The sequence below is a fragment of the Parasteatoda tepidariorum genome, chromosome 9 (assembly GCF_043381705.1).
Source record: "Parasteatoda tepidariorum isolate YZ-2023 chromosome 9, CAS_Ptep_4.0, whole genome shotgun sequence".
NCBI classification, from domain to species: domain Eukaryota; kingdom Metazoa; phylum Arthropoda; class Arachnida; order Araneae; family Theridiidae; genus Parasteatoda; species Parasteatoda tepidariorum.
The window spans coordinates 40,379,244-40,404,806 of NC_092212.1; the positions used below are offsets into that span (position 1 = coordinate 40,379,244).

Below are 25,563 nucleotides of genomic sequence, written 5' to 3' on the forward strand. Positions count from 1 at the left end.
TACTGGATAAATTCAATTTCAAAAAAAGAAAAATTTACAATATGTAACATTTTATTAATAGGAAAAAAAATAATATAAATTCTACGCATTTCTTCATTTCGAAATGATAATCTTCGTGGATTATGGTCCTACATAAAATTTCTGAAAAGATCGAGATTTCTCGAGGGAAGATCTTATTTCAGTTTTAATTATGCAACATTTGATTCAGGGGTGATCACATCGGATGAATGTTCTAAGTAACGAAAAGGAAGAGTGTTCCTAGTGCATTTGACATCTAACAGTCGACAGCAACCTTAAAAAGACTCTATTTTGGCAACATGTTAAAACGTTAATAATGTTGTTGTTGTTGTTACATATGACTTTATTGGAAATATTAATCCATATACAATGTTCAGCTTTAAGTGGACATAAACAAGGAGTAAAAAGGAACAAAATTACATTAACAAACAAAGAAAACACATGACAAAGACATATTAACACAAAAAGAATACAAAGATAAAATTAAAGTAAAAAAAATATACATATATATATATACACAGTGAAGAATGAGGAGTAGTCTTTACAGAGATCTCTGGCATCCCAGTAAGGTTTACTGAGATCACCCCGCTCTTGAGATTACTTGTCCAGTAAAGGGCATACAAGCAAGTGGTCTGAGTTCATGGTTCCCGAATTGCAGATTTGGCATTCACTAGATGGAAGAATACCTATTCTGTTGAGGTGGTCTGCCAAGCAGTCATGGCCTGTTGAGAGTCTGAAGTTTGCCGCAGCCTTCTTACGAGGACTGTGACAAAATTTCTTTCAACTGTTTTGGATGATCTCTGGCATCCCAGTAAGGTTTACAGAGATCACCTCGCTCTTAAGATTGTTGCCCAGTAAAGGGCATACAAGCAAGTGGACTGAGTTCAAGGTTTCCGAATTGCAGATTTGGCACTCACTAGATGGAAGGATACCTATTCTGTTGAGGTGGTCTGCCAAGCAGTCATGGCCTGTTGAGAGTCTGAAGTTTGCCGCAGCTTTCTTACGAGGACTGTGACAAAATTTCTTCCAACTGTTTTGGATGATCTCTGGCATCCCAGTAAGGTTTACAGAGATCACCCCGCTCTTAAGATTATTTTACCCAGTAAAGGGCATACAAGCAAGTGGTCTGAGTTCAAGGTTCCCGAATTGCAGATATGGCACTCACTAGATGGAAGGATACCTATTCTGTTGAGGTGGTCTGCCAAGCAGTCATGGCCTGTTGAGAGTCTGAAGTTTGCCGTAGCCTTCTTACGAGGACTGTGACAAAATTTCTTCCAACTGTTTTGGATGTTAAAAAACGTTAATAATGCTAACACTTTGAATCAATGTTGAGTAATTGCAGTTTCTATGATTTGAAGGTAACCACTATAACCTAGTGGCAACCGCTACACCAAACCTGAGGGTTGTAACCAAAGGCTAGCTTAGTACTTATTTCCTAAACTTTAGAGCTAATTTACTCGAATGCACAAAAATGATACTAAGATTCGTCAACCACTTTTTTCTGCAATAACTTTACTATAAATTAATCTTCTAATAAAAAATAATAATTTCGAAATCGAAACATAAATTATTTTAGGAATTTTTAAAAAATATGTATCAGAAGAAATTATTTAATGAAATTTTAAGTTAACAGATTTCTCCGGTAATCAAATGATAGATTTACATGTTTTTAGTCTCGCCTATTTCGATTATTTCAAATTAGTGTCACATGTCAGTTGATAAGTTTTGTGTACAGTAAGTGAAAAAATTGAGATTTTGGAAGTTAGTACAAAAAAAAAAAATAATAATAATGATATTTTTAAAAACCTCGTTTTTGTAGTGGAGAATAATAATCAAAAAACAAAAATTTGAGAAACGAAAAACGCGGGTCGCCTGAAATACATAACAGTACATATACACATACACACATTTTCTTACGCATACACATGCACAACCACATACACATCCACATTCAGATACAATTACAGATATACTTACACATATTCTCATGAGCACACATACTGTTACCGTTATGTATTTCATGCGTCCCAAGTTTATCGTTTTTCAAATTTTTGTTTTTTAATTATTATTCTCCACTACAAAAACGTGGTTTTTAAAAATATTATTTTCATTTATTTCTTATTTTTTTTACCTTTTTCTTTATATTAGTTCGCAACTTTTAACGTACGTAGTTTTTTTTTAAATTTCTAAAAATATATATTCAGGTTGACCATGACGAAAAAATTCTGCATACTGCTCTGCCTGATAGTTTAAATCCATCATTAGAGTAGAAGCAAAGTAAGAATAAAATTGAATAGAAACTCCCAAATTCTCAAAAAAATTGGCATACACATTTTTTTCCTTTCTCTTTTAATTTTATTTATTTATTATTATATTGTTAATCTTAAGAAAATGTCTCAGCTGATAAAATAAATTTAAAAATTTTGTATCAAATTGTACACTGGTCGACAAAATCAAGAGATGGGAGACATTTTCCCAAATATCTCAAAAAATACTGAAGATAAATAAATGAAATTTGGTATGGTATAGTTTATTCCATGATAATAAAGTATGCAAAACAAAAATGGAAGTGCCATTCACTGGCAAGACCTATTGCCAATAAATCCAATGCAGTCTGAACTTAAAGATAAAAAATGACAATAAAAGTGAGGCTTGTACAGTGTGTGTTGCCTTTAGTATGGTGTATGGTCACTCCTGACAGACAGCATGCACAACGAGTATGCATGCTGCTAATAAGGGAGTTAAGGGAGAACTTGTGGAAGACCCTCCCATTCTTCCACCAGAGCAATTTTTAACTCCAGAATGGTTCTATGGGGAGGTTGGCGCGTCGCAATAGCTCTCCCAAGAGCATCCCAAGCATGTTCAATAGGATTCTGGTCAGGGGATTTGACTGGCCAATCCATTCGTTGAATATCCTCGCTTTCCAGATACTCATCAACCATGAGAGCCCTACGTGGTCGCTCATTGTCGTCCATAAAAATAAACTCAGGCCCAACAGCTCCCCTGAAAAGACGCACATAGGGCTCTAGGATCTCCTGCCTGTACCTCTGGTCATTCACGGAACCATTGTCAAACACATGGAGTGGTGTGCGAGTATCTTGCATGATCCCTGCCCAAACCATGAGTCCTCCACCAGCATAATGGTCCCTTTCGATAATGTTGCTGGGATGGTATCGGGTTCCAGGTTTTCTCCATATCAATAACCGTCCAGAAATAGCGTCATAGAAATGTGTGTCATAGAAGAATATAGCGTCTTAGAAATGTGCGAAAGTGCTTTCCATCTCTTAATTTTTTTCCACTAGTGTACATTAATTGCCGGATAACTTCAATTGCTAAAAAGAAATCTTTACTAACTTTAATCTACATTATCAGGAAAAAAATTTCAACGATGGACCATAATATTGAGTGAATTCGCAACAAACTTAATAAGGAGTCGATTTGAATCTTGATTTTGCTTGTACGTGACAATACTGTTGTGCAATCGAAACTAAAAAGAACGAAAATAATGATCAAATCGCTTATCTAATCTAAATGAACCGAATTTTAATCTACACTCTTAGAAAAATCGGTTCTGCAATGAATAATAATATCGTGCAAATTTGCTACAGCCTTGGTAAGGTGTTAATTTGAACCATCCTTTCGTTCGAATTGAACCGAAGAATTGTGTAATCAAAGTTGAAAAAGCACAATAACATCGTTCAAATTTGATGATTCGTTCAATTTGATTCAATGAACTGCGTTTAAATTTATTCTCTCAAAGAATTTGGTCAGGTGATGAAGCATAATACAGTGCAAATTTGCTACAAGCATGATATGGTGCTGATTGGAAGCATGCTTTTTTAGAGTTGGACCCTAGTATCATGTAATTAAAGTTATGCACAATAACATTGTTCAAATTGCTCTTCTAAAAAAATCTTATTTTAGTGAAGTCGTTTAGTTAAAATTTGGTTTTCTTCACGAACTTTTCGATCCAATTCGTTCAAATTTTGTACTTTACCTTATAAAATTTCGTCGGCCTTCTGAGCCCAAGTCTGCGGGTTCGAACCCCGGCCCAGACACCGGATTTTCAAGATGCAGAAAATCCTCAGCGGCCATGTCGTATGATTATGCGGCATGTAAAAGATGCCTGGAGTGCCTTATTGGCTCTTGGCATTTCCGGCAAAATTAGATTCCTAGTGAACTTTAGCATCCAAATAGAGTCTCGGTGCTGCCATCTAGTGTGGACGGTATCTCACTCATTGTGGTGGTCCTGAAAGAATGGATACCACTTCTGGAGAATGCACTAGGTCTGCTCATCGGGAAGACTGATTTAGCAACTCATAGGAAATAAAAAAACTTATAAAATTTCTTTGCTTAAAACAAAATAAAAAAATTTATGCAATGCTATTTAAATTGTTTCAGCTATTAAAATAATAAATACTTATTAAAAATTATTTTTTGCATGTAATTTTACGATTATTATATGATTCGTTTAGAAAATTCTCTTGATATGATGAAAAACTCAAAAAGTAAAATTAACATGAGCTTTGAACTCCTCTCCTGACCAATCTATAGGGATCGCGCTTTTTAGATTGTGGCTATCTCCATATTTTAAGGGTAAGGAATCCAAATACGTTGACAAAAAGGAATATTTATTCAGAGAGAGAACACTTCTGTGTCTGATTTCGTAGCATAAATTATCTTCTGCGCGAATTAATACTTCATTTAAGGTGTCCCCTTCAAATCTATATTTTTAGAATATAGAGATCTGGTGATTAAATTAAAAGTTATTCAGAAAGTTCAATTTTATTACTTATCTCTTGCGCTTGGAAGTTTTCTTTCTTTTTTTTTCAATGCCCACCTGGAGAATGACCTAGGTCATACAGGCATCTGAAGGACAGATTTATTGGCCACATTGTCAGCGGCATATCAGGTGGCCCTACGCTGCTTCCACAGTAAGGAGAGATAGTACAGAGAGTGAAAGAACATCCATGCCTTGCCCGGGATTCAAACCCAGAACCTTTCCGATGTAAGGCCAGTTCCCCGACCCTTATTTCAGATTAAATCAATCGTGCTTCGATGGCGCTAATATCGCCAAATATAAAATATATTCTTAATTAAGTTTAAAATGCTAAGTAGGTTTTCTTTTTGACGTATGAAATATTTAATTGAGTTTTTCTTATAAAATTTGCATAATTTTATTATTTGATATTATATGTTTGTAATTTACGAATTATATATATTTATCGGCACAAAGGGATGTATTCGAAATCGCTTTCATACTAAAGGAAAAGCGTAATGTTACATGAAGTGGGAAAATTTAAAGAAGATATTGAAAAAAAAGACTTCCTTCTGGGTTTTTTTCTTATATTGGACAAAAAAATTTGTTACAAGACGTATCACAATTTTTTTCAAAAATTTTACGATAAATTGCACTTAAATGATGTTAAAAAAAGACTGGGGAGATGTATGCAAAGCTGTTTAATATATTTGAAATCAGAACAATTTTAGAAAAATGAGAACGTACTCACGCTTTTCGGATTAAGATTTAAGCAGGACATCATTCTCAGATTTCACTAAAACAATATCTCATGACTAAAAGATTAATCAATGAAACTTAAAGTAGAGGAAGAAAATTCGAAGTTACGAAGTAAAAATATTCATCATCAAACATTACTAAAATCTGCACCGAATTTGAATGAAAGCTGTACAAATTAATGAAAGCGAGACAAAAGTAAGTAGATTTTTTAATACGCAACTAAAATTATTTTTCTTCCTATTGCTCTAATTTTTTATAACTATCGAATTATTTCTAAACTGAATTTGTAAGCAATCTTATGGTATGCAAGAATAGTTTTTCTTCTTTTCTTTCCTTTCAATAAATTTAAATTTCAGTATTTTTTTAATTCTGAGTAAATTAAGCTTAATACTTTTAATTCTAAATTAAGTTATCTTTTTTTTTTATAGTTATTAGTTCGAAATAAGTTAAGTTCCAAATTTTTAGAAATATTTCAAAACCTGTTTTTTAAATTGCAAGAATATTTTTTCCTATCCTTTAACTTAATTAAGCTCTAATAACTTTTTTTTTAGATTTAAGTAAATTAAGCTCTAATTTAAGTGAATTTCTTTCAGATTTTGTAATATGTAATTATTAATGTATTAATATGTAACTTATGTTATTATGTATTAATACGTAACTATGACTTTTTTGTTGCTATTTAGATCGTAAAAAGTAAAATTATTAAGGGGACTAACTTTTGATCACTATGTTGCCTAAACAATGCAGACCATATTTTTCAGATTTCGCTCTTCCTAAATTTTGAGAATCCCGATTCTAAGTCTGCCAGAAGAAAAAGTAGTGTATATTATTTAGGGAAAGTACGTTTTTTAGTCCTATTTCATAAGTTAAAATATCATCAGCACAAATATTTTAGTATATTTAAGGTTAGACCCTGCAACCTTTATCATTCAGCACGTGAAAATATAATCATTAGATCAAACGTTATTAACCTGTTAGGAATTTTTCTTAATTTCTGCACTCAACAAGTAATTTACTGAGCAACTACGTGTTTTTTAATAATTATTAACAATCTGATCTTTTTTTTAAGGCAATTAGTGAGATTTCTAAAATATGAACCTATTACCATATAGTGCTGAACAGCTGCCTAAAGAAGAAGAAGAGAAAGCTTTAACTGCTATTAATGAATCTGAACTTTTAAGGAAAGCCTGTATGCAAACGCTTAAACACATGCTTAAAGGTATTGGTTTACGTTTAATTTCATTTATATGTGACCGACAAAGTATGAAATGCCTAGGCATTATATATAATGCCTGACGTTTTTAGGCAAAGTATGAAATATGAAAAGTTTTACACACTTTGCCTAGGCATTATATATAAAGCCTGGGCATTACGAGAGTTGCTATTTATATTTCTGGACTAATAATGAAAAAACAAATATGTAGGATCGAAATTGGTTTTATTGTTTTTGGAGATATTCTCCATGATGATCAATACACTTTTGCATGCGTTTGAACCAATTTTCAAAGCACTTTTTCCAGTCCGATTGAGGTAACTCCAAAACATGCGTTTTGAATTCATCAACCGCTTCTTCGGGGGTCGAAAATCGTTGTCCACGTAATTTATTTTTGATGTGTGGGAATAAGAAGAAGTCATTGGGTGCCAAATCAGGGCTGTACGGCGGATGACCCATCAGTTCGATCTTTCGCTCCGTCAGAAATGCCTTTGTTTGAGTCGATGTGTGAGAGCTCGCATTGTCATGATGAAGAATGATTCGCCTGTTCTTCTGCTTTTTTCGAATTTCTCCGATGACTTCTGGCAAACAAATGGTCGTGTACCATTCAGAATTGACCGTCCTGCGTTGCTCTAACGCCACTGTTGCCACATGACCGTTAATGCCGAAGAAACAGGCAATCATTTGTTTCGATGTGCTTCTTCCTCGAACAACTTTTGTTGGTTTTGCCTCGTCTTGGAAGACCCATACAGTTGATTGCTGTTTTGTTTCCGGCTCATATGCATAGATCCATGATTCGTCACCTGTGTAGATGTTATACACAGCCTTTGATGTACCTTGAACGTATTTTTCCAACATTTCCTTGCACCAATCGACACGAGCCTTTTTTTGAGCGTTTGTCAGATTATGCGGGATCCAACGCGAACAAATTTTTTTTACGCTCAAATGTTCATGCAATATTTTATTGATGCTAGTCATACTAATGTCCAAAGACGCCTCTATCTCACGGTATGTCACATGACGATCTTGCTTTATCAGTTCACGCACAGCATCGATCTTTTCTGGCACAACAACGGATTTTGGACGACCTGCACGGGATTCGTCCTGGATCGAACATCGACCACGATTAAATTCGTTATACCAATTTTTTACAGTGCTGTAGGATGGCGCTTTATCGCTGAATAAAGAATTAAGTTCATCGAAGCACTCTTGTCTTGACAATCCACGTCGAAAGTTATGAAAAATAATGGCACGAAAATGTTCACGATTCAATTCAATTTTTTGAAAGAGAAGAACTTTTCAATTTACTGTCAACAACACAAATGAAGCTATAATGGTAAATCGTCTGCTGAATTTATGTTTAAAAATATCAAACTTTCGATTAAAATCGTCTGTGGTCGCCTAGCAACTCTTACTGTTACCAAGGCCAGAAATATAAATAGCAACCCTCGTTTATATAATGCCGCATGCTATTTAGGCAAAGTATGAAATAAACGTCTTGATGAGGTTATTATGTAATTGATGTGCATGTTACTGTGAATGACCGAAATCGGTGGTTGTTGACTTTCACCGTTGAATATTTTATATTATATAGCTTAATGGTATACTACAACATAGCTTAATAGTTACACTACAACATTTTATGATGTTTGTCATGCCTCCATGTCGTGATGGCGCTGTCATCAAGGTTTTAAAAGAAAGACAGAGAAGGGAATGCTCTGATTGAAAGCGGATGTGAAAAAAAGACCACGATCAAAACGTTGAATAAAAACATATATGGAGGCATGACAACACACATCTGTAACAGGGTGCGATCCCGAAATTGGAAGTTATCAGTTGCAAGTTTGTTGATAATAGAAGTTAAAAATTATTGAGGAATTTCTATTCAAATGTTTGGCGTGTTCTGTTTCTGAAAGATTTACCAATATTCTGGAGAGCTTTTTCAAGTTCTTCGGCCTTTTCCTTAGAGAAATTTTGCTTCTTATTTGCTGCTAAGAAAATGGCGTCTGACTCTGCCAATGATATTGATGGAACTAAATGAAAACTTAATAAATTAATGCCTGATATTTTCAGGCTCCGGCTACTCGATTGCGTACTCGAGCGTTGCGATCGCGAATCGCATACTGTTTCTGATGTGTGTATTACGGTAAAGTATTTTTTTTTTTTGTCTTCAATTCATTACAAATTAAAGTGAAGTCAGCATTGCTTACTTTATTCCAATGAATAAATGAAATTTCAGAACATGCAGAACTGTAGTAGCTATAGGACACTACATATTTCTGAATCTATATAATTCGGAAAACAACAATAACGAATCATCTGAATTACTTGAAATAATCTATATGTATATTTCTCTTACACGGCAAAAAAAAGCCTCTATACAACTCCTCGAATGGCAACGCCGGAAAATCGACCAATGATTGCCGCTAAAAATATCACATGCCAAAGCTAGCTGAGGTAGCTCAACATATAGCGCTTTTAAAAACGGAAACTTAAATAACCAGAGAGAGCATTCTCACCAAATGTGGAGGTTTAACGAATTACATGTCATTTATTTGAATTCAAATTTATTTTAATGACTTAGTGTTATATGGGGTCTGCTGGGTATCAAAAAATAAAGAAGGTTAATTAATTAAAGCATTTTACACTAAAAAAGAAGAAGGCGCATGATATCTTGTAGTGGAAGTACATCTTGGAGAGGCGCCGCCCATCAAAAAGAAAGAACATAAAAAATCATACCTTCATATCAATCCATTGGAGAAAAGGAGACATCTAAAAATTAACGGCTCCGCTGCAACAGTTAAAAGACACAAGGAAAAGTCCAGAGTTCAGATTTTTGTAGTTTATTGATATGGATCACTTCTTTTTAAAAAATCGTTGGGGCAGCAGAATTACAAGCATGTCCAGTTAGGGGTCACATAGTTCAATTTTTAACAATGGCAGATAAGATTCATGGGGATCATCCTTTTTTTCATCTCTTAGTAGTAGCGTCAGTGGCGGCTGGCGGTGGTGGCAGTCGACAAAAAAATATGTCGCTTACTGGAAAGGCGATCCAAAAAAATTAAGATGGTAACAGATTTGCGTTCTTGTCGAAAAACTGCATCCTTGAGGAGTCGGCGGGCAGATACTACGCCATTAAGAAAGGGTTAAAGTTCCGTGCCTCAAACAGAGAGAAAACGGAGCAAAATAAACGCTCACTGCGCGAGCGAGGTGACGGAGAAAATCAGAGTATCGAACAACCACTTAGTCCATGGCGAAGGAAAACAAACGATCACAGCCCGCAAAAGGCATCCACGGGTGGGTGGAAGAAATGACCTCCATGCAATTTAACAAAAACAAACTCCGTCTCTCGAAGAGAGGAGGGGGTGGAAAAGAAAAATCCCTGTTAAGGGATCGTAGATTTTGAATGCTTACAAATCTCGAATGCTACCCGCTCCCAAAAATGGGCGGTATTTATATAAACAGCCAGAAGTGAAAGTTAAACTCCCTAAAAAAATGACTTGAAGTGAAAAGACTAACAGTGAAAAATTAAATTACAATTATTCGCAAACGGTGACTGCAGCTGAACGTTCTCCCACATGTTCACATCAAAGGCTGCCGAAGGTCACAGGCGTGAAGGTCGACAGACAGTGAGGCGTCACAGGAGAGGGGTCAGGGTTCGGTCTAATTTTTAGGTCACGATCCCAACAGGAAAATTAAGATTAAGTGACGCAATGTCACACTTAGTATTTACTAAAAATATGTAATTTTTTTTTAAAAAAGTTGTTATATGGATTTGAATGATTGTTTTGAGTTTTTAGAATTTTGTGCATTTGCAATGTACCTAAGTTAGTAGCGAGCGAAGCGAGCTTTGTTTGCGAAACAAACCATATAAGATTGCGTAGCAATTTTCGGGGGTTGGCGAGCGCTGGCAAGGAAAGGGAGCAGCCCACTAGTATCATTTATATTGCTTATTGATAAATTTTTATTGTTTCCTTGGTAAGTATTTTTTAATTTTGAATGATAAATATCAACTAGAATTCAGCTATTATGCTTTTAAGTTACGTATTGAAATTCATATCGAGATCTTGCAATTATAAAATTTTATTATGTGGTATGTCATCTTAAAGTAATGAAGAGATAATCTATGTATATATTATTTGAGAATGAAGTTTTCAAATGAAGAACATATCATTTTGGAGTTCTTCGGAATTATAAATCTGGTAAGTGTTATGATTTTTATAATAAAAAATTTACTTGTAAATATTTTTTTTTTTAGTTTGATGATAGCTCTCTATATAATGGTTTTGTACGTCCCAGTAATAATAAAAGAAAACTTTATTTTAATTTGGGGAATTTTTAGAACAGTTTTTTTTTCTTTCGTAAGCATTCTTTATTTTGCGTTTTTTAGTTTACAAATAATGATTTTTATCGAAACTTAAAATTTTTTTATAAAAATTTTTATCAATAAACATTTTTTGCAAAATTAAATTTTATAAAATTATGGGCTTATGTATATTTTTTGCCTATTTTAATGTTTGAAGTGATATGATTAATAACTCTATGGAATGTAAAGTTTGAATAGGTCTCTCATGTAATATCATTAAACGGTTATTTATATTAAGTAAAACGATTTCGCAGGCATAAGGCTTTAACTATAGTAAGATAATATATATTTTTTGTCCTGTTTATTTACAGATATTTTTCCGATATATTTTGGATGTTTCTTCTCTAAAAGAAGAGAGATACCATTTTGTTTTCGCTTGCATAAGAAAGAATATCAAACATTTTTCTTTTTTAAATTTAACAAGTCACAATAAAGAAGAGACGTTACAATGCTACACGCTGCATCAAAGACGTCTCCAGAGTAACGGAATAACTGTTCATATAGAAATCGCAGGTATTCGTCTCATACAACAACGCCCCCTATAGTTCGTTGGGATCTCCTGAAATTATCGGGCATAAATTCCATCATAATCATTGGCAATAACGGACGCCATTTTCCTAGCAGCAAATAAGAAGCAAAATTTCCCTTAGGAGAAGGTAGAAGAACTTGAAAAAACCAACCAACAACATAACTTCGGATTTTATGATTACCTGCTGTTACAGATGTGTGTATTATGGTTAAATAATTTTTTCCGTCTTCAATTCATTATAAATTAAAGTGAAGTCAACACTGCCTTCGTCATTTGATTAAATGTGAATTCAGAACGTACAGATCTGTAATAGTTATAGAATATTCTTCTTCTTTATAGAACAGTATATATTTCTGTATCTATATGATTCGGAAAACAACAATAAGGAATCCTCCGAATTACTTGAAATAGTATCATTTGTGCTGATTATTAATAAATTTTTATCGTTCATATAGAAATCACAGGAATTCGTCTCATACAACAACGCCTCGCATAGTTCGCTGCGATCTCGAATTATTTTTTGACTTCATGTTTGACAAACATTCTAAATATTTAAGAAATTGGGTACTTGTAACTCGAGACGACAAGAACTGATTATGCCAAACCATGTGACTTAAATCAAATTTATTCGGATACCTGTAAGTGGCGTCACGCGCGTGTGTCGAACCTCATTGGCGTCTGAATCGACAAATGCTATGATTTACCTACAATGATGTCACATAAAAATTCCGTAAGCAAAAAAAAAAAATTTGGTCTATAACATTTGATCCATTAAGAGATTTTTATGTAACAATAATCAGAACCCAGGGTCCAATATATTGGGCAACATTTTGTACAATTTTACCACTAAAAAATAATATTCAAAGATTTTTGGTTCTTTTTTATCTCAAGTGTTGGGCAAAACTATAATTTCATCTACTTTCGTTGGTTAGGGTTTTTAATTACAATGAAAAATCGTTAAAAAGGTGAAGAGTTCGGCTAAAGATGTCTTTTAGAAAGTTTAATGCTTTATAAATAGCTTATTACTTGAGTGTAGCGGATTTAGCTTCAAGACCAAAATGTAAAGAAATACACGATAAAAATAAATATCCTGCAATTTGAAAGAAATTCTAAAACTTAAATATATCCTTTTTTATGTAATTAAGAATTACAAAAAATGATAGTTTAATTAAAAGTCATTTACTTTTTTTTAATTTTTAATTGCATTCATAAAATTATCTATTTTTTAAGCAACGTATTTAATTAAACTTTTCTGTCAAAAGTTTGTGTTTCAAGAAGTTAATACGCTTCAGAGATACATTAATTTATTGTAAGTAGTAAAAAACAATTTTTAAGAACTTGCAAGCTGACTGATATAAAAAATATATAATTCAAAATGCACATACTAATATTAATAATGTTTTTTTTTCCCTTAGTTCAAGGATTCAAACCATTTCCTGATGAGGAATTCCTCTTGGCGCATTTACGAGGGAGTGAATTTGACTGCGACAGAGCAGCATATAGTCTTCTAACTTTCAACGAACTCAGAAGGAATTCTCCTGCATACTTTGAAACGTGTGTTTTGGATGCATTGACAAAATCACACCTTAATCCATTGCGAATATCACCATTCAGGTTGAAAGACAACAGTCTCCTGCTAATATCACGATATTGTAAGCATTCTTTTCTCCCTTAAAATATGTAATACAGTAAAAGAAACTGCTTGTCCGTTACTCAATTATACATCTTCTTTGTTTTTATACGTCGCTTCATTGCTGTCCAAGTTCATTCTTGGTTTTTGCATTATTATAATACAGTCAGACCTCTATTTAGCGAAGACGGTAAATCACGATAATAAGTTCGTTATATGTAAAATTCGTTAAATAGAAAAATCACCTTTCGAAATACAGTCAAACCCCGCTATAGTGAACCTTCAAGGGACCGAAATTTTGGTTCACTATAACCAGGAGTTCACTATATCCGGTCCACAACCAATTTTAACTGTTGGTTCCGAACTCCTTTTTATTGTAGTTTATTTAAATAAATGACCAATAAAATGAAATACAAAAATGATTGAAAAATAATACGTAGTAAAGAAAAATGTGTTGACTTGCTTTTATTTTTTATTACTCTTCGTCTTGTGCACAAAAAACAAATTCACAATCCTTAGCTGATGCAGGGAAAAATTTGTACATAAATCTGCCTGGGTAGGCCTCTGTTCAGGGATAGAAAAGTGTGAAAAAAGAAGCAAACAAGAGAAAATACTTATCGCTACCTTCCACTCTACAGATGGTTGTAAAAATCGGTACAAGTATTTATTTTGAAGTAGTTACAAAATTATTGAAAAAATTTTTTAAAAAAAAATCAGTCGAAGACAGAAAAAAGTTCATAATATCCAACTTCCTCACTTTTTAGTTCACTATATCCACAAAAATCAACATTATACGTGTATAGCAAGGCACGGGACCGAACATTTCGTTCACTAAATCCGGGAGTTCACTATAAACCATGTTCGCTATAGCGGGGTTTGACTGTATTTAAACGACACAAAACAGGTTTTAAATTCATAAACACTAGATATAATTAAAATAGCAATTGATACACCTTTATCTTATAAACTAGTATCTGCTATTTATTTCATGAATCTTAACCATAAACGAAATCTGCATGGAAAGCAAGAATGGAGCAAAACATTATCCTGTACATGCTACATACATTTTCAACTAAAAAAACTAAATTCATGTATAAAATTATAGCTGCATTTATTATAAAAGTAATTTTAAACATGCATTACCATTGCGTTCTTAAGTTTAATTGCTACTGATAAAATTCGTTAATTTTGTTTGAGTTTTTTGTTTGAAATACAAAGAGGGAAATAGATTTTTACTGCTTCCTCTAAAAGTTAAGTGGCTACGAAAAACAATATAAGGTCATTTCCTCCCTTAAAATTCGTTAACAAGTTTAAAATGTTTTAATATATTTTGGGAAATAGGGAAAGTGGATCTCAAAGAAAAGTTTGTTTAAATAGAAAATTCACTTCGCAAATTGGAAGTTATTTCACGAAGAAATTTCCAAAAAGTTCTTGGTTCCTCGAAAAAACTCGCAAAATAGAGAAATTCGCAAAATGGAATTAATTCGTTGAATAAAAAGTCCGACTGTATTTAGTTCGTTTATACGACGGAAATACATTAATTGTCTGCTAAACGTTTTTTCTTTTCATCTCTTATTTAATAAATAAATTTTCGAGCGAGCCACTAACAAGGGAAACTATGGAAGTGTGACTCGCCAATTTTGAAATAAACTAATGGGATGTATGCCTTATGAAGAATAATTTTAGGGGGCAACATTCGTTTCGGCCCATAGAGGGTCCTATGAGAGATAAAAAATAATTAAGTATGTAGAAAAATCGGNCGAGCCACTAAGTGAGGCTCTACATTGAACTTTTACCCTCGAAGATTTTAAGAATTTTTTTATGAATTTTTTCCAAAAATCTAAATCTAAAAAAGAACCTTTCACATACCGTAAGGTACCATTTATATGCTTCTAGTTCCTACGCCGGTTTTGTTTACACGTTGTTTCATTTCGGTCTAAAATTATTGCAAATCAGCGGTTTTCAATTTTTTTTTCCAGCTGTGGATTCCTAAATGATTGAACTGTTTTCAGTGGAAACCACACTTTATAAATAATAATGTATATTAAAACAATGGGATATCTGCAAGTATCGTAGTGTGGATGTCTCGATCCTGATTGGTTGCTGATACGGTAGCATTTGTTTACGGTAGTAACTGTTTTTTTCCATTCTATTTCGAGTAAGACAAGCCCATCGAGTACCGGTTCTCTTAAGCGACACAGACTATATTCCTTTCAACGCTACCATTTTTTCATAGTATATTTACACAAATACTTAACGGAGCCGTGTAGAACATAAATAAACTTACTATGTATCGAAGTTGCCAGGTACACAAAACAGAAATATATCACGGTTACAATAAAATACGTAAACAAATAATAAATCTAAGTTAAGTAAAAGAATTAGGCGAGAAACCACATATTTCAACTAATTCGATGGGCGATATGGTTCTGTATTTAATTAACTTATCGTTAATTAACATTCTAACTTATAGAGAGAAACTTAGCTCAACTTTAATACGCCATTTTGCTGATGAAGTTTAACTGGCTCTGACGTCATAGGTCACATGTGTGAGGTATGGAAGTCTTCTTCTTGAACTGCAAGTACCCAATTAAGAGAATATTATCCATTAAAATACTTTTTCACATAAAAAAAAATTAAAAAGAGGAATGAAACTTTTTTATTATTTTTTTCATTAATAATCTTAAATTAAATTTAGATGGATTCTCACAACTGAGACCGAATTTAATTTTAAATTTGTTTTTGGGTCATATACGTAAGCGAAAATGAAACAAATAAGAGACATTATGATTTTTGTTGAAATGAAACTTAAAAAAACTTTTTTAAACGTTGAAAGTGGTTACCTGAGAGATATATTTCATTTTTAATGAACGAATTTATTTATTTTATATTGATTTGAAAAGCGCAGTGAGAAATATTAATACTATTTTTTTAAAAAAAAATGCTGGTTCTTTTAATAAATTGGAGCTGCTCTTAGAAAAAAAAAATTTTTTTTCAACAAAAAATTTTGCTATTTCTGTTTTATTTTTTCCTTCTTCAAATAATTTCATAAAACAACCGAAATATTAAATTAATAAGAGATAATCATTATATACAAATATAAATAAGGTTATTAAAATCAGTACTAGGAGGTTAAACTCTCGGAGCACCTTTCACCTTTCCAGGGAACCCTGGGGTTTCGCGGAACACCATTAGAGAACTGCCGTTCTTCATGGTTCTACAAGTTATTCTTAGATGCATTATTAAAATAGTTCACTATAACCTTAACCTTAAACCGAAAAATCAGTCAAAGCTCAGTTTAGAGAATTCAATTATTTGGGAAGTTTTTTTTTAATTAAAAACTATTTGCCAATAAAGGAAAGTTAGATAAGGTATAAATTTATACAAGGCATCAAAGAACTGAAATTTTCATGTTAATGTGGTTTGAAGGTACAAAAAGAATAGCTATTAATTCCTATTCTGATACAATTGTGTGTTACCGGAGAAAAAAAAGAGATTTATAGATAAATACTGGTTAAAGAGTTTCATATTGATAAAAGAATTTTAAGAATTAAAACATTTAAAAAAAGAAACTAATTAACTGTAATGACGTGACAAGAATTATTAATTATTCAGAAGAATTGTGGTTCCAAATGATACATTTATTTGTGTTATCAATGAGTAATAAGTCGTATTTATTTATACAATGCAACTGAGCACTAAATGTATTACTTAACGCAAATAATTTTAGTCTTAATTTATCCTCAAAGAAATTTTAATGTCGAATAGTTACGATCAATAAAACGTTAGATTACCTAAAATAAGAAAGTAAGTAAATTAGAATGCAGTAATAATCGTAAAAATAAATAAATAAATATAAATAAAATTCGCAGAGAAATTTTAGAATCCTTTATCTAGAGCTAAAAACACAAAAAAAAATATTTTAAATTTCATTAATGTGTTTAAAAAATAAGGTGAGAAATGTCCAGTTTACTTGTATCTAATTCATAGGTTATTAGTTTAATCAGGATTAGAACGAATAAATATTTTATAGAGTATGTATGTACATCTTTCAGTTGAAATCGATGTAGCTGAGTTACCTCTGCCGGAAAAAGTATACCTGGACATGATTTCTTGCTTCGACTTAATACGAAATCCGATCACTCAAATTTGTGGAATTACTTTTCTAATGGATGCTGGTGATTTCACACTTTCTAAAATTCCCCAATACACTGACTACAAGTGGATTACGACAGGTTCATGCGTAATATTGGTAAGATTCTCAATTCATACGTAATGTTGGTAAGATTCTCAATTCATGCATAATTTTGGTAAGATTCTGAATTCGTGCGTAATATTGGTAAGATTCTCAATTCATACGTAATATTGCTAAGATTCTCAATTCATACGTAATATTGGTAAGATTCTCAATCCATACGTAATTTTGGTAAGATTCTCAATTCGTGAGTAATATTGGTAAGATTCCCAATTCATGCGTAATATTGGTAAGATTCGCAATCCATACGTAATTTTTGGTAAGATTCTCAATTCGTGCGTAATATTGGTAAGATTCTCAATTCATACGTAATATGGGTAAGATTCTCAATTCATACGTAATATGGGTAAGATTCTCAATTCATGCGTAATATTGGTAAGATTCCAAATTCATGCGTAATACTGGTAAATGTTAACTGATTTTTTTTATTTTATTGCATATTAGTTTCTTAGAAAACTAGAATTTCTAACAATGAATAATAGTTAGCATTAGAATGAAGTTAACATTAGAGAGACAGCTCTTTCAATGCCTCTTTTTAATGCTCTGTAATTAGATAAATAACTTACTGAAAGTTTTGAGTATTTCTGTACTGGCCCCTTCTGACTTTCTTGTCATACAGCAGAGTTTAGTCTTTCTAGAATTAAATATTGAACAAAATCAAACATTGAAAAGTTAATACCCTAATATTTGGATGTTCTGACCACCTACTCTATGCGGGATAGTTTACGAATATAGGAATATTTGATAAATTTCAGAAAAAATCACTTAAAAATTTCAATATTTATTTAATAACACTAAACGGCATCAAAAATGCTCGAGTAAAATATGGGTTTTTTTTCTAAATTTTTGACTTTAAGTAAAGAATTCATTCCCTAAATATCATGTCTAAAGTTACAAATTATATTTCCGAAAATATTCCTATTCCCCCCCAAAGATCGACATTTTAGAATTGCGACTTAACGTATTTTAACAACAGACAACAACAATGTACAGGCAAAAGGGAACTTTAATTGAAAATGGAACCTTCACCATCTTGGCGCTAGTTTTGGCAACAACATCCTTATTTACTATCTCGAAGTTTCCAGGCTCCAAATGCATTTGTAAAGCTAAGTAACGGTACACAAAAAGATGTGAAAAGAAGAATCAATGAAAAATGTACATAGCTAGGTTTTGTGAATATTCAGAGATCTATTGTAAATAATTTTTAATTTTATTGTTTTCACCTCATTTTCTTATAACAACTTGACAAAAATGTTTATTGATCATTGATAATATAATTATGTCATTTTACATTTGTTTTTTTTATTAGTATTCAATATGACAAAAAAATTAAATTGCTTAATTTAATTTGTCGAATTTCAGTTACATATGTTTTTATTATATACGAGGGTTGTAATTTAAATAGTGGCAACTTAACATTGAAACTCACAGAAGGGCTGGCATGCGCAAATAGGATATAGGAGCGGTGAGGTGACGCTGTTGTCGATGTGTAGAGTGCAAAAAGCAGTCGATTTGCTTAGAAGAGTAGTTGTTGTGTGGCGTTAAAATGAGGAGTTTCGCTTCCATCGCTCTAAAGCATGTTTTCAAAAGACTTAATGACGAAAAAAGACGAAATGCTGGAACCCATCGTGCTACTGTCCTAGACGGTAAAGCATTTGCGCCACAGGCTTCCACTAATTCTCGATAGCATTCTGCTGCATTTTTTGCCGCGACAAACCTCCATTTTAAGCCACGACCGCTGATCACCTTCTGAAAACATGCTTTAGAGCGATGGAAGCGAAACTCCTCACTTTAACGCCACACAACAACTACTCTTCTAAGCAAATCGACTGTTTTTTGNGAAATAGTGGTTAAAAGGAATTTCAAAAAATATTATCAGACTTCAATATTTGTACACTCTGTTTATAAATGTTTATAACCGACCCTGACAGCCAGCTCATTGTTGGTTATACGACTTTCCATGTAATTTCTCCGTATCCATGTAATTTTGAGTTTAACCCGGAAGACAAAGACACCCCTAGAACATGTATTCGGTCAAACTATCCGTCGGAGAGGATCTTTTGATGGAACTAACCTGCATTTACGTAATATGGTGGTAAAAACCTCCCACAGATAGTCCGACTGAAAGGGGGTTCTAATTCATGATCCGTCTATGTCAGAAGGTATTTTACTTCAGCACTACTTCCACCGATGGAATTCGATCCTAGATCACCTCATTGGTTGGCGAGCGCTCTATCCCCTGAGCCACCCTGACTCTGTGGGCTCTGTTATAGTTTATTTCATAATCGACGTTGAACAGCTTCATTGAGGGGCAATCACTCTATCCTTTGAGCCATCGTGTCTCCGTACACTCTGTTATTTTATTATATTTTATAACCTAACCACTTGTCGGGATAGCCTGGTTGGTAGGGCGCTTGGCCAATGTCCAAAAGGTCGTGGTATCAATCCCCGCCGATAGAAGATTCATCGTGTAGTAAACGGTGACTGATGCACGTTAAATCTGTCGAATCACAAAATCCTTCATGTTCCCATAACAAAATCATGCCTCTGGGGGTACTGACCCAGGAGTTTCCTTGTCTTCTGGATTGGTTCAAAATTACAAGGCTGCGAGTTGAACATTAGTAGTCGAATGCCCAAAATTGGGTCGGCTGTTCAATGACGGTTATGAAATATAATTAAAAACTTTATAACCGGCGTTGGACAGTCTCCCCAATTCTGAGTTAACTTCTATCAATGTTCAACGCCCTAGGCTTGTAATTTTGAACCCAACCAGAAGATAAGAGAATTCTTCAATCAACAAATAGGGCGAACTAGCCTTCGTAAGGGGCTATTTGATGGAACTAACCCGCATTTGCGTTGCATGAAGAGGAAAATCACGAAAACTGTGTTTAGAGTGGGCCGAGAGCGTGTTCTTATTATTATTAACCAGCCTTATTAATGTTCTTATTAACCAGCCTCCGCAATGCAGTTCGAACCTGGGCCACCTCATTGGGAGGCGAATCCTTTATCCTCTGAGCAACAATGACTCTGAGAACTCCATCAGGGACTGTTCTTGAATTCTGTGGATTATTTATATTATAAGAACACCAATTATTATAAGAGTCATATTTATAAGAATTATAAGGACACCAAAATGATGTTCGCTGCCCTCGCCAAACTCCCGAAACTGTTTCCGCAGTTAGTTTCAATTGGCTTCGCAATTCGAACTCACTCATTGAATACTTATTTATCTTAAGACTAAATATCGTAGTACTTTTTTTTAAGAAGTTATCGTAGTACTCTTTTTTTTAACGTCATCGCTTTCCTTTTTGGTAACATGAAGTTCTATTGTGGTTGTCTTGGTATAATTTTTTTTTATGTTCATGCTCAGATTTTCTTTTTACAAATTGTGTTTAGAGTAATTTATTGCTTCTTGAAGTAAATTCTTGGGATAAAAACCACCTTACTACACTTACCACATCAACCACTTTCTTAGGCATGAGTGGAATCAATGCATTGTATAGAGATATAAATGCTTCAGACACATTTACGACGTGTATTTTCTTTATCCTCACAGAAGAACTCTAAAAATGAAAATAAGGGCAAAAACTGAATTATGGTTCATGAACAAAATGTAAATAAGTAAAAAAATATTTGCATTCATATTGCTCTGCATATGTTTCTTGAAAAAAAGTGTGCGAAAAGTTTTGGGATGTATTAACTTTTGTAATGACGCTGATGTATGATTTCCTTGTTTTAGACAATTTTCAACTGTTTCAATTTTTATACGATTAACATAAAACTTTAACAAAAGGTTTATAATTACACATAGAATTATTTTTTTAAAGCAAGATTAGCGGTACATACAGTAAGAATTGCTTTAAAGCTATAACTCATCAGTTAACTAATTAAAATCTGTAAATACAAAAAACAAGAATCTCCGCTGCAACGAAAACTACATAAAATCATAATAAAAGTTAGATAGAATACAAAAATTAATTCAAATCTGGACTATTATTTGGTGTCATAGCCATCCAGATGGCTGAAAAATGCAAGATGTTTCTTAAATAAATTAAAATTTTCAAAAGTAGGGGGAGAGTGGTAAAAAATCATGCAAAGCAATAACAAAAAGCAGCACAACGAGATAGTTAAAGAAGGCATTTTTTAAAACTGTTTTGGAATTGAATAAGTCAGGTCGAATTTTTGTAAGAATTCGAGAAAATCCGTTACAGAAAAATAAGATGTGTAGTTTTTGGTAACGCCGTTTCTTGGTTTCTTGAAGCAATGCGATGATTTTAAACTATATATATATATATATATATATATAGTTTAAAATCATCGCATTGCTTCAAGAAACCAAGAAACGGCGTTACCAAAAACTACACATCTTATTTTTCTGTAACGGATTTTCTCGAATTCTTACAAAAATTCGACCTGACTTATTCAATTCCAAAACAGTTTTAAAAAATGCCTTCTTTAACTATCTCGTTGTGCTGCTTTTTGTTATTGCTTTGCATGATTTTTTACCACTCTCCCCCTACTTTTGAAAATTTTAATTTATTTAAGAAACATCTTGCATTTTTCAGCCATCTGGATGGCTATGACACCAAATAATAGTCCAGATTTGAGTTAATTTTTGTATTCTATCTAACTTTTATTATGATTTTATGTAGTTTTCGTTGCAGCGGAGATTCTTGTTTTTTGTATTTACAGATTTTAATTAGTTAACTGATGAGTTATAGCTTTAAGGCAATTCTTACTGTATGTACCGCTAATCTTGCTTTAAAAAAATAATTCTATGTGTAATTATAAACCTTTTGTTAAAGTTTTATGTTAATCGTATAAAAATTGAAACAGTTGAAAATTGTCTAAAACAAGGAAATCATACATCAGCGTCATTACAAAAGTTAATACATCCCAAAACTTTTCGCACACTTTTTTTAAAGAAACATATGCAGAGCAATATGAATGCAAATATTTTTTTACTTATTTACATTTTGTTCATGAACCATAATTCAGTTTTTGCCCTTATTTTCATTTTTAGAGTTCTTCTGTGAGGATAAAGAAAATACACGTCGTAAATGTGTCTGAAGCATTTATATCTCTATACAATGCATTGATTCCACTCATGCCTAAGAAAGTGGTTGATGTGGTAAGTGTAGTAAGGTGGTTTTTATCCCAAGAATTTACTTCAAGAAGCAATAAATTACTCTAAACACAATTTGTAAAAAGAAAATCTGAGCATGAACATAAAAAAAAATTATACCAAGACAACCACAATAGAACTTCATGTTACCAAAAAGGAAAGCGATGACGTTAAAAAAAAGAGTACTACGATAACTTCTTAAAAAAAAGTACTACGATATTTAGTCTTAAGATAAATAAGTATTCAATGAGTGAGTTCGAATTGCGAAGCCAATTGAAACTAACTGCGGAAACAGTTTCGGGAGTTTGGCGAGGGCAGCGAACATCATTTTGGTGTCCTTATAATTCTTATAAATATGACTCTTATAATAATTGGTGTTCTTATAATATAAATAATCCACAGAATTCAAGAACAGTCCCTGATGGAGTTCTCAGAGTCATTGTTGCTCAGAGGATAAAGGATTCGCCTCCCAATGAGGTGGCCCAGGTTCGAACTGCATTGCGGAGGCTGGTTAATAAGAACATTAATAAGGCTGGTTAATAATAATAAGAACACGCTCTCGGCCCACTCTAAACACAGTTTTCGTGATTTTCCTCTTCATGCAACGCAAATGCGGGTTAGTTCCATCAAATAGCCCCTTACGAAGGCTAGTTCGCCCTATTTGTTGATTGAAGAATTCTCTTATCTTCTGGTTGGGTTCAAAATTACAAGCCTAGGGCGTTGAACATTGATAGAAGTTAACTCAGAATTGGGGAGACTGTCCAACGCCGGTTATAAAGTTTTTAATTATATTTCATAACCGTCATTGAACAGCCGACCCAATTTTGGGCATTCGACTACTAATGTTCAACTCGCAGCCTTGTAATTTTGAACCAATCCAGAAGACAAGGAAACTCCTGGGTCAGTACCCCCAGAGGCATGATTTTGTTATGGGAACATGAACGATTTTGTGATTCGACAGATTTAACGTGCATCAGTCACCGTTTACTACACGATGAATCTTCTATCGGCGGGGATTGATACCACGACCTTTTGGACATTGGCCAAGCGCCCTACCAACCAGGCTATCCCGACAAGTGGTTAGGTTATAAAATATAATAAAATAACAGAGTGTACGGAGACACGATGGCTCAAAGGATAGAGTGATTGCCCCTCAATGAAGCTGTTCAACGTCGATTATGAAATAAACTATAACAGAGCCCACAGAGTCAGGGTGGCTCAGGGGATAGAGCGCTCGCCAACCAATGAGGTGATCTAGGATCGAATTCCATCGGTGGAAGTAGTGCTGAAGTAAAATACCTTCTGACATAGACGGATCATGAATTAGAACCCCCTTTCAGTCGGACTATCTGTGGGAGGTTTTTACCACCATATTACGTAAATGCAGGTTAGTTCCATCAAAAGATCCTCTCCGACGGATAGTTTGACCGAATACATGTTCTAGGGGTGTCTTTGTCTTCCGGGTTAAACTCAAAATTACATGGATACGGAGAAATTACATGGAAAGTCGTATAACCAACAATGAGCTGGCTGTCAGGGTCGGTTATAAACATTTATAAACAGAGTGTACAAATATTGAAGTCTGATAATATTTTTTGAAATTCCTTTTAACCACTATTTCGAAAGAAAAGTTAGACTTATTTTCTAAAACTCTTAGTATTGTTTATTTACCTAAAATAGTGAGTAAATGTTTCGGTTGATTGTATAATTATGTGTCTTACCTTTTCAGCTTCAGTTTCATTCTGACAGCACTGAGTTTAAGGATCTTCATGAGTTCATACCACCTGAAATACTTCCTGAAAAATACGAAGGACATTTAAAAGAATGTGAGCTTATAAGAAGCAATGATAATATACTCCAAAAGGAAGATTTCTTCAGAAAATACTATCCTCTTTAAGAAAAAAAAATATATAGAGTATGAAAAAAATGGTACTTGAATGTTACTGTGTCTGAATGCTACTGAGGTTTGAATTTGTCCTAGCAAAAAATTTGAAATTAAAAGGAATCTTGCTCTGTATTCATTGTGATTTTGTTTCGTATTCGCGTTGATTTTATTTTTCTTTTAAATAATAAGTTGTTGCTGATTATGGTTTAAATTTGACCTATTAAAAAATTTAAAGTTTAAAGGAAATCTTCTTGACATTAACGCTGCTTGAAATAAATAAATAAAATAATACGGACCATTTTCACAAATTTGAACAATAAGAAAAAAGATTCAGATTAGAACAAAGGCTTCTCAGAATGTTTTTTTCTTTTAATTACTATTATACTCACAAACTAGGCTAAAACTTATTGTAGTTAAAGATTAAAAACTAAATCTAAAATAGTGATCTGAAAAACTGCATTATTTTTGTAGTTTATTGCAACTGCAACTACTTTGTTTCAAATGTAGTTAACTACTAATGTAACTACTTTTTTTAAAATGTAGTGACTACAAACGTCTTTCGAAATGCAGCTACTACTTCTCAACTTTAAACTCTAAAGAAACGAACTTTGTTGGTGAAATTAATTTGCATCTATGTTCAAAATGGTTTTTAATTAAAAAAAAATTGGTTTATATTAAAAAAGAGGAATTATTAAGAAACGTTTATTCAAATTTACATGAGCCAGTTTATTATTCTAAAGCATTTTTTTTTTAAATTTGTTTATTTAGCTTTCAACTTTTTATGCCTTTCTCGTTAAGCGTTTAATGCTTATTCAATTTTTTCTAGAAAATTAAGTACATCGAAAATGTACTATCATCCTTTGAAATAACATCGATGTTTTACTAGTATACATTCGTATGTGAAAATGTGACCGAAGTGATAAATTATCGAATTCGTAATGGGTACTTTAAATATTAGTTAACCGTGATTCTAAATCAGTGGCGGATCCAGTGGCGGGGGGGTCATAGGTGTCGTGACCCCCCC

At 33.1% G+C, this 25,563-nt stretch overlaps 1 protein-coding gene across 3 annotated transcripts; it reads left to right on the top strand.

The window, feature by feature from the left end:
* The first annotated feature begins 2,133 nt into the window (after positions 1 to 2,133).
* Positions 2,134 to 24,671, top strand: LOC107452845 (alpha-tocopherol transfer protein-like). Of its 3 annotated transcripts, none has more exons than XM_016069462.3 (6): positions 2,134 to 5,731; positions 6,606 to 6,755; positions 13,060 to 13,296; positions 17,330 to 17,526; positions 22,553 to 22,660; positions 24,384 to 24,671. In XM_016069462.3, exons 2-6 carry the CDS (start codon positions 6,629 to 6,631, stop codon positions 24,549 to 24,551), a joined length of 837 nt encoding a protein of 278 aa, XP_015924948.2. In that variant the 5' UTR covers positions 2,134 to 5,731; positions 6,606 to 6,628; the 3' UTR covers positions 24,552 to 24,671. The 3 variants fall into 3 exon arrangements, with proteins under 3 accessions (XP_015924948.2, XP_015924950.2, XP_015924949.2); XM_016069464.4 differs by having other exon boundaries at positions 6,649 to 6,755; XM_016069463.3 differs by lacking the exon at positions 2,134 to 5,731 and adding an exon at positions 5,739 to 5,837.
* Positions 24,672 to 25,563: the final 892 nt, after the last annotated feature.

Excerpts from the sequence above, each read along its gene's own strand:
- LOC107452845 (XM_016069462.3), top strand. The coding sequence starts at position 6,629 with ATGAACCTATTACCATATAGTGCTGAACAGCTGCCTAAAGAAGAAGAA. Across the intron at positions 17,527-22,552 it reads CAGGTTCATGCGTAATATTG|AGTTCTTCTGTGAGGATAAA; the intron begins GTAAGATTCTCA and ends TTTCATTTTTAG. Across the intron at positions 22,661-24,383 it reads CTAAGAAAGTGGTTGATGTG|CTTCAGTTTCATTCTGACAG; the intron begins GTAAGTGTAGTA and ends TTACCTTTTCAG.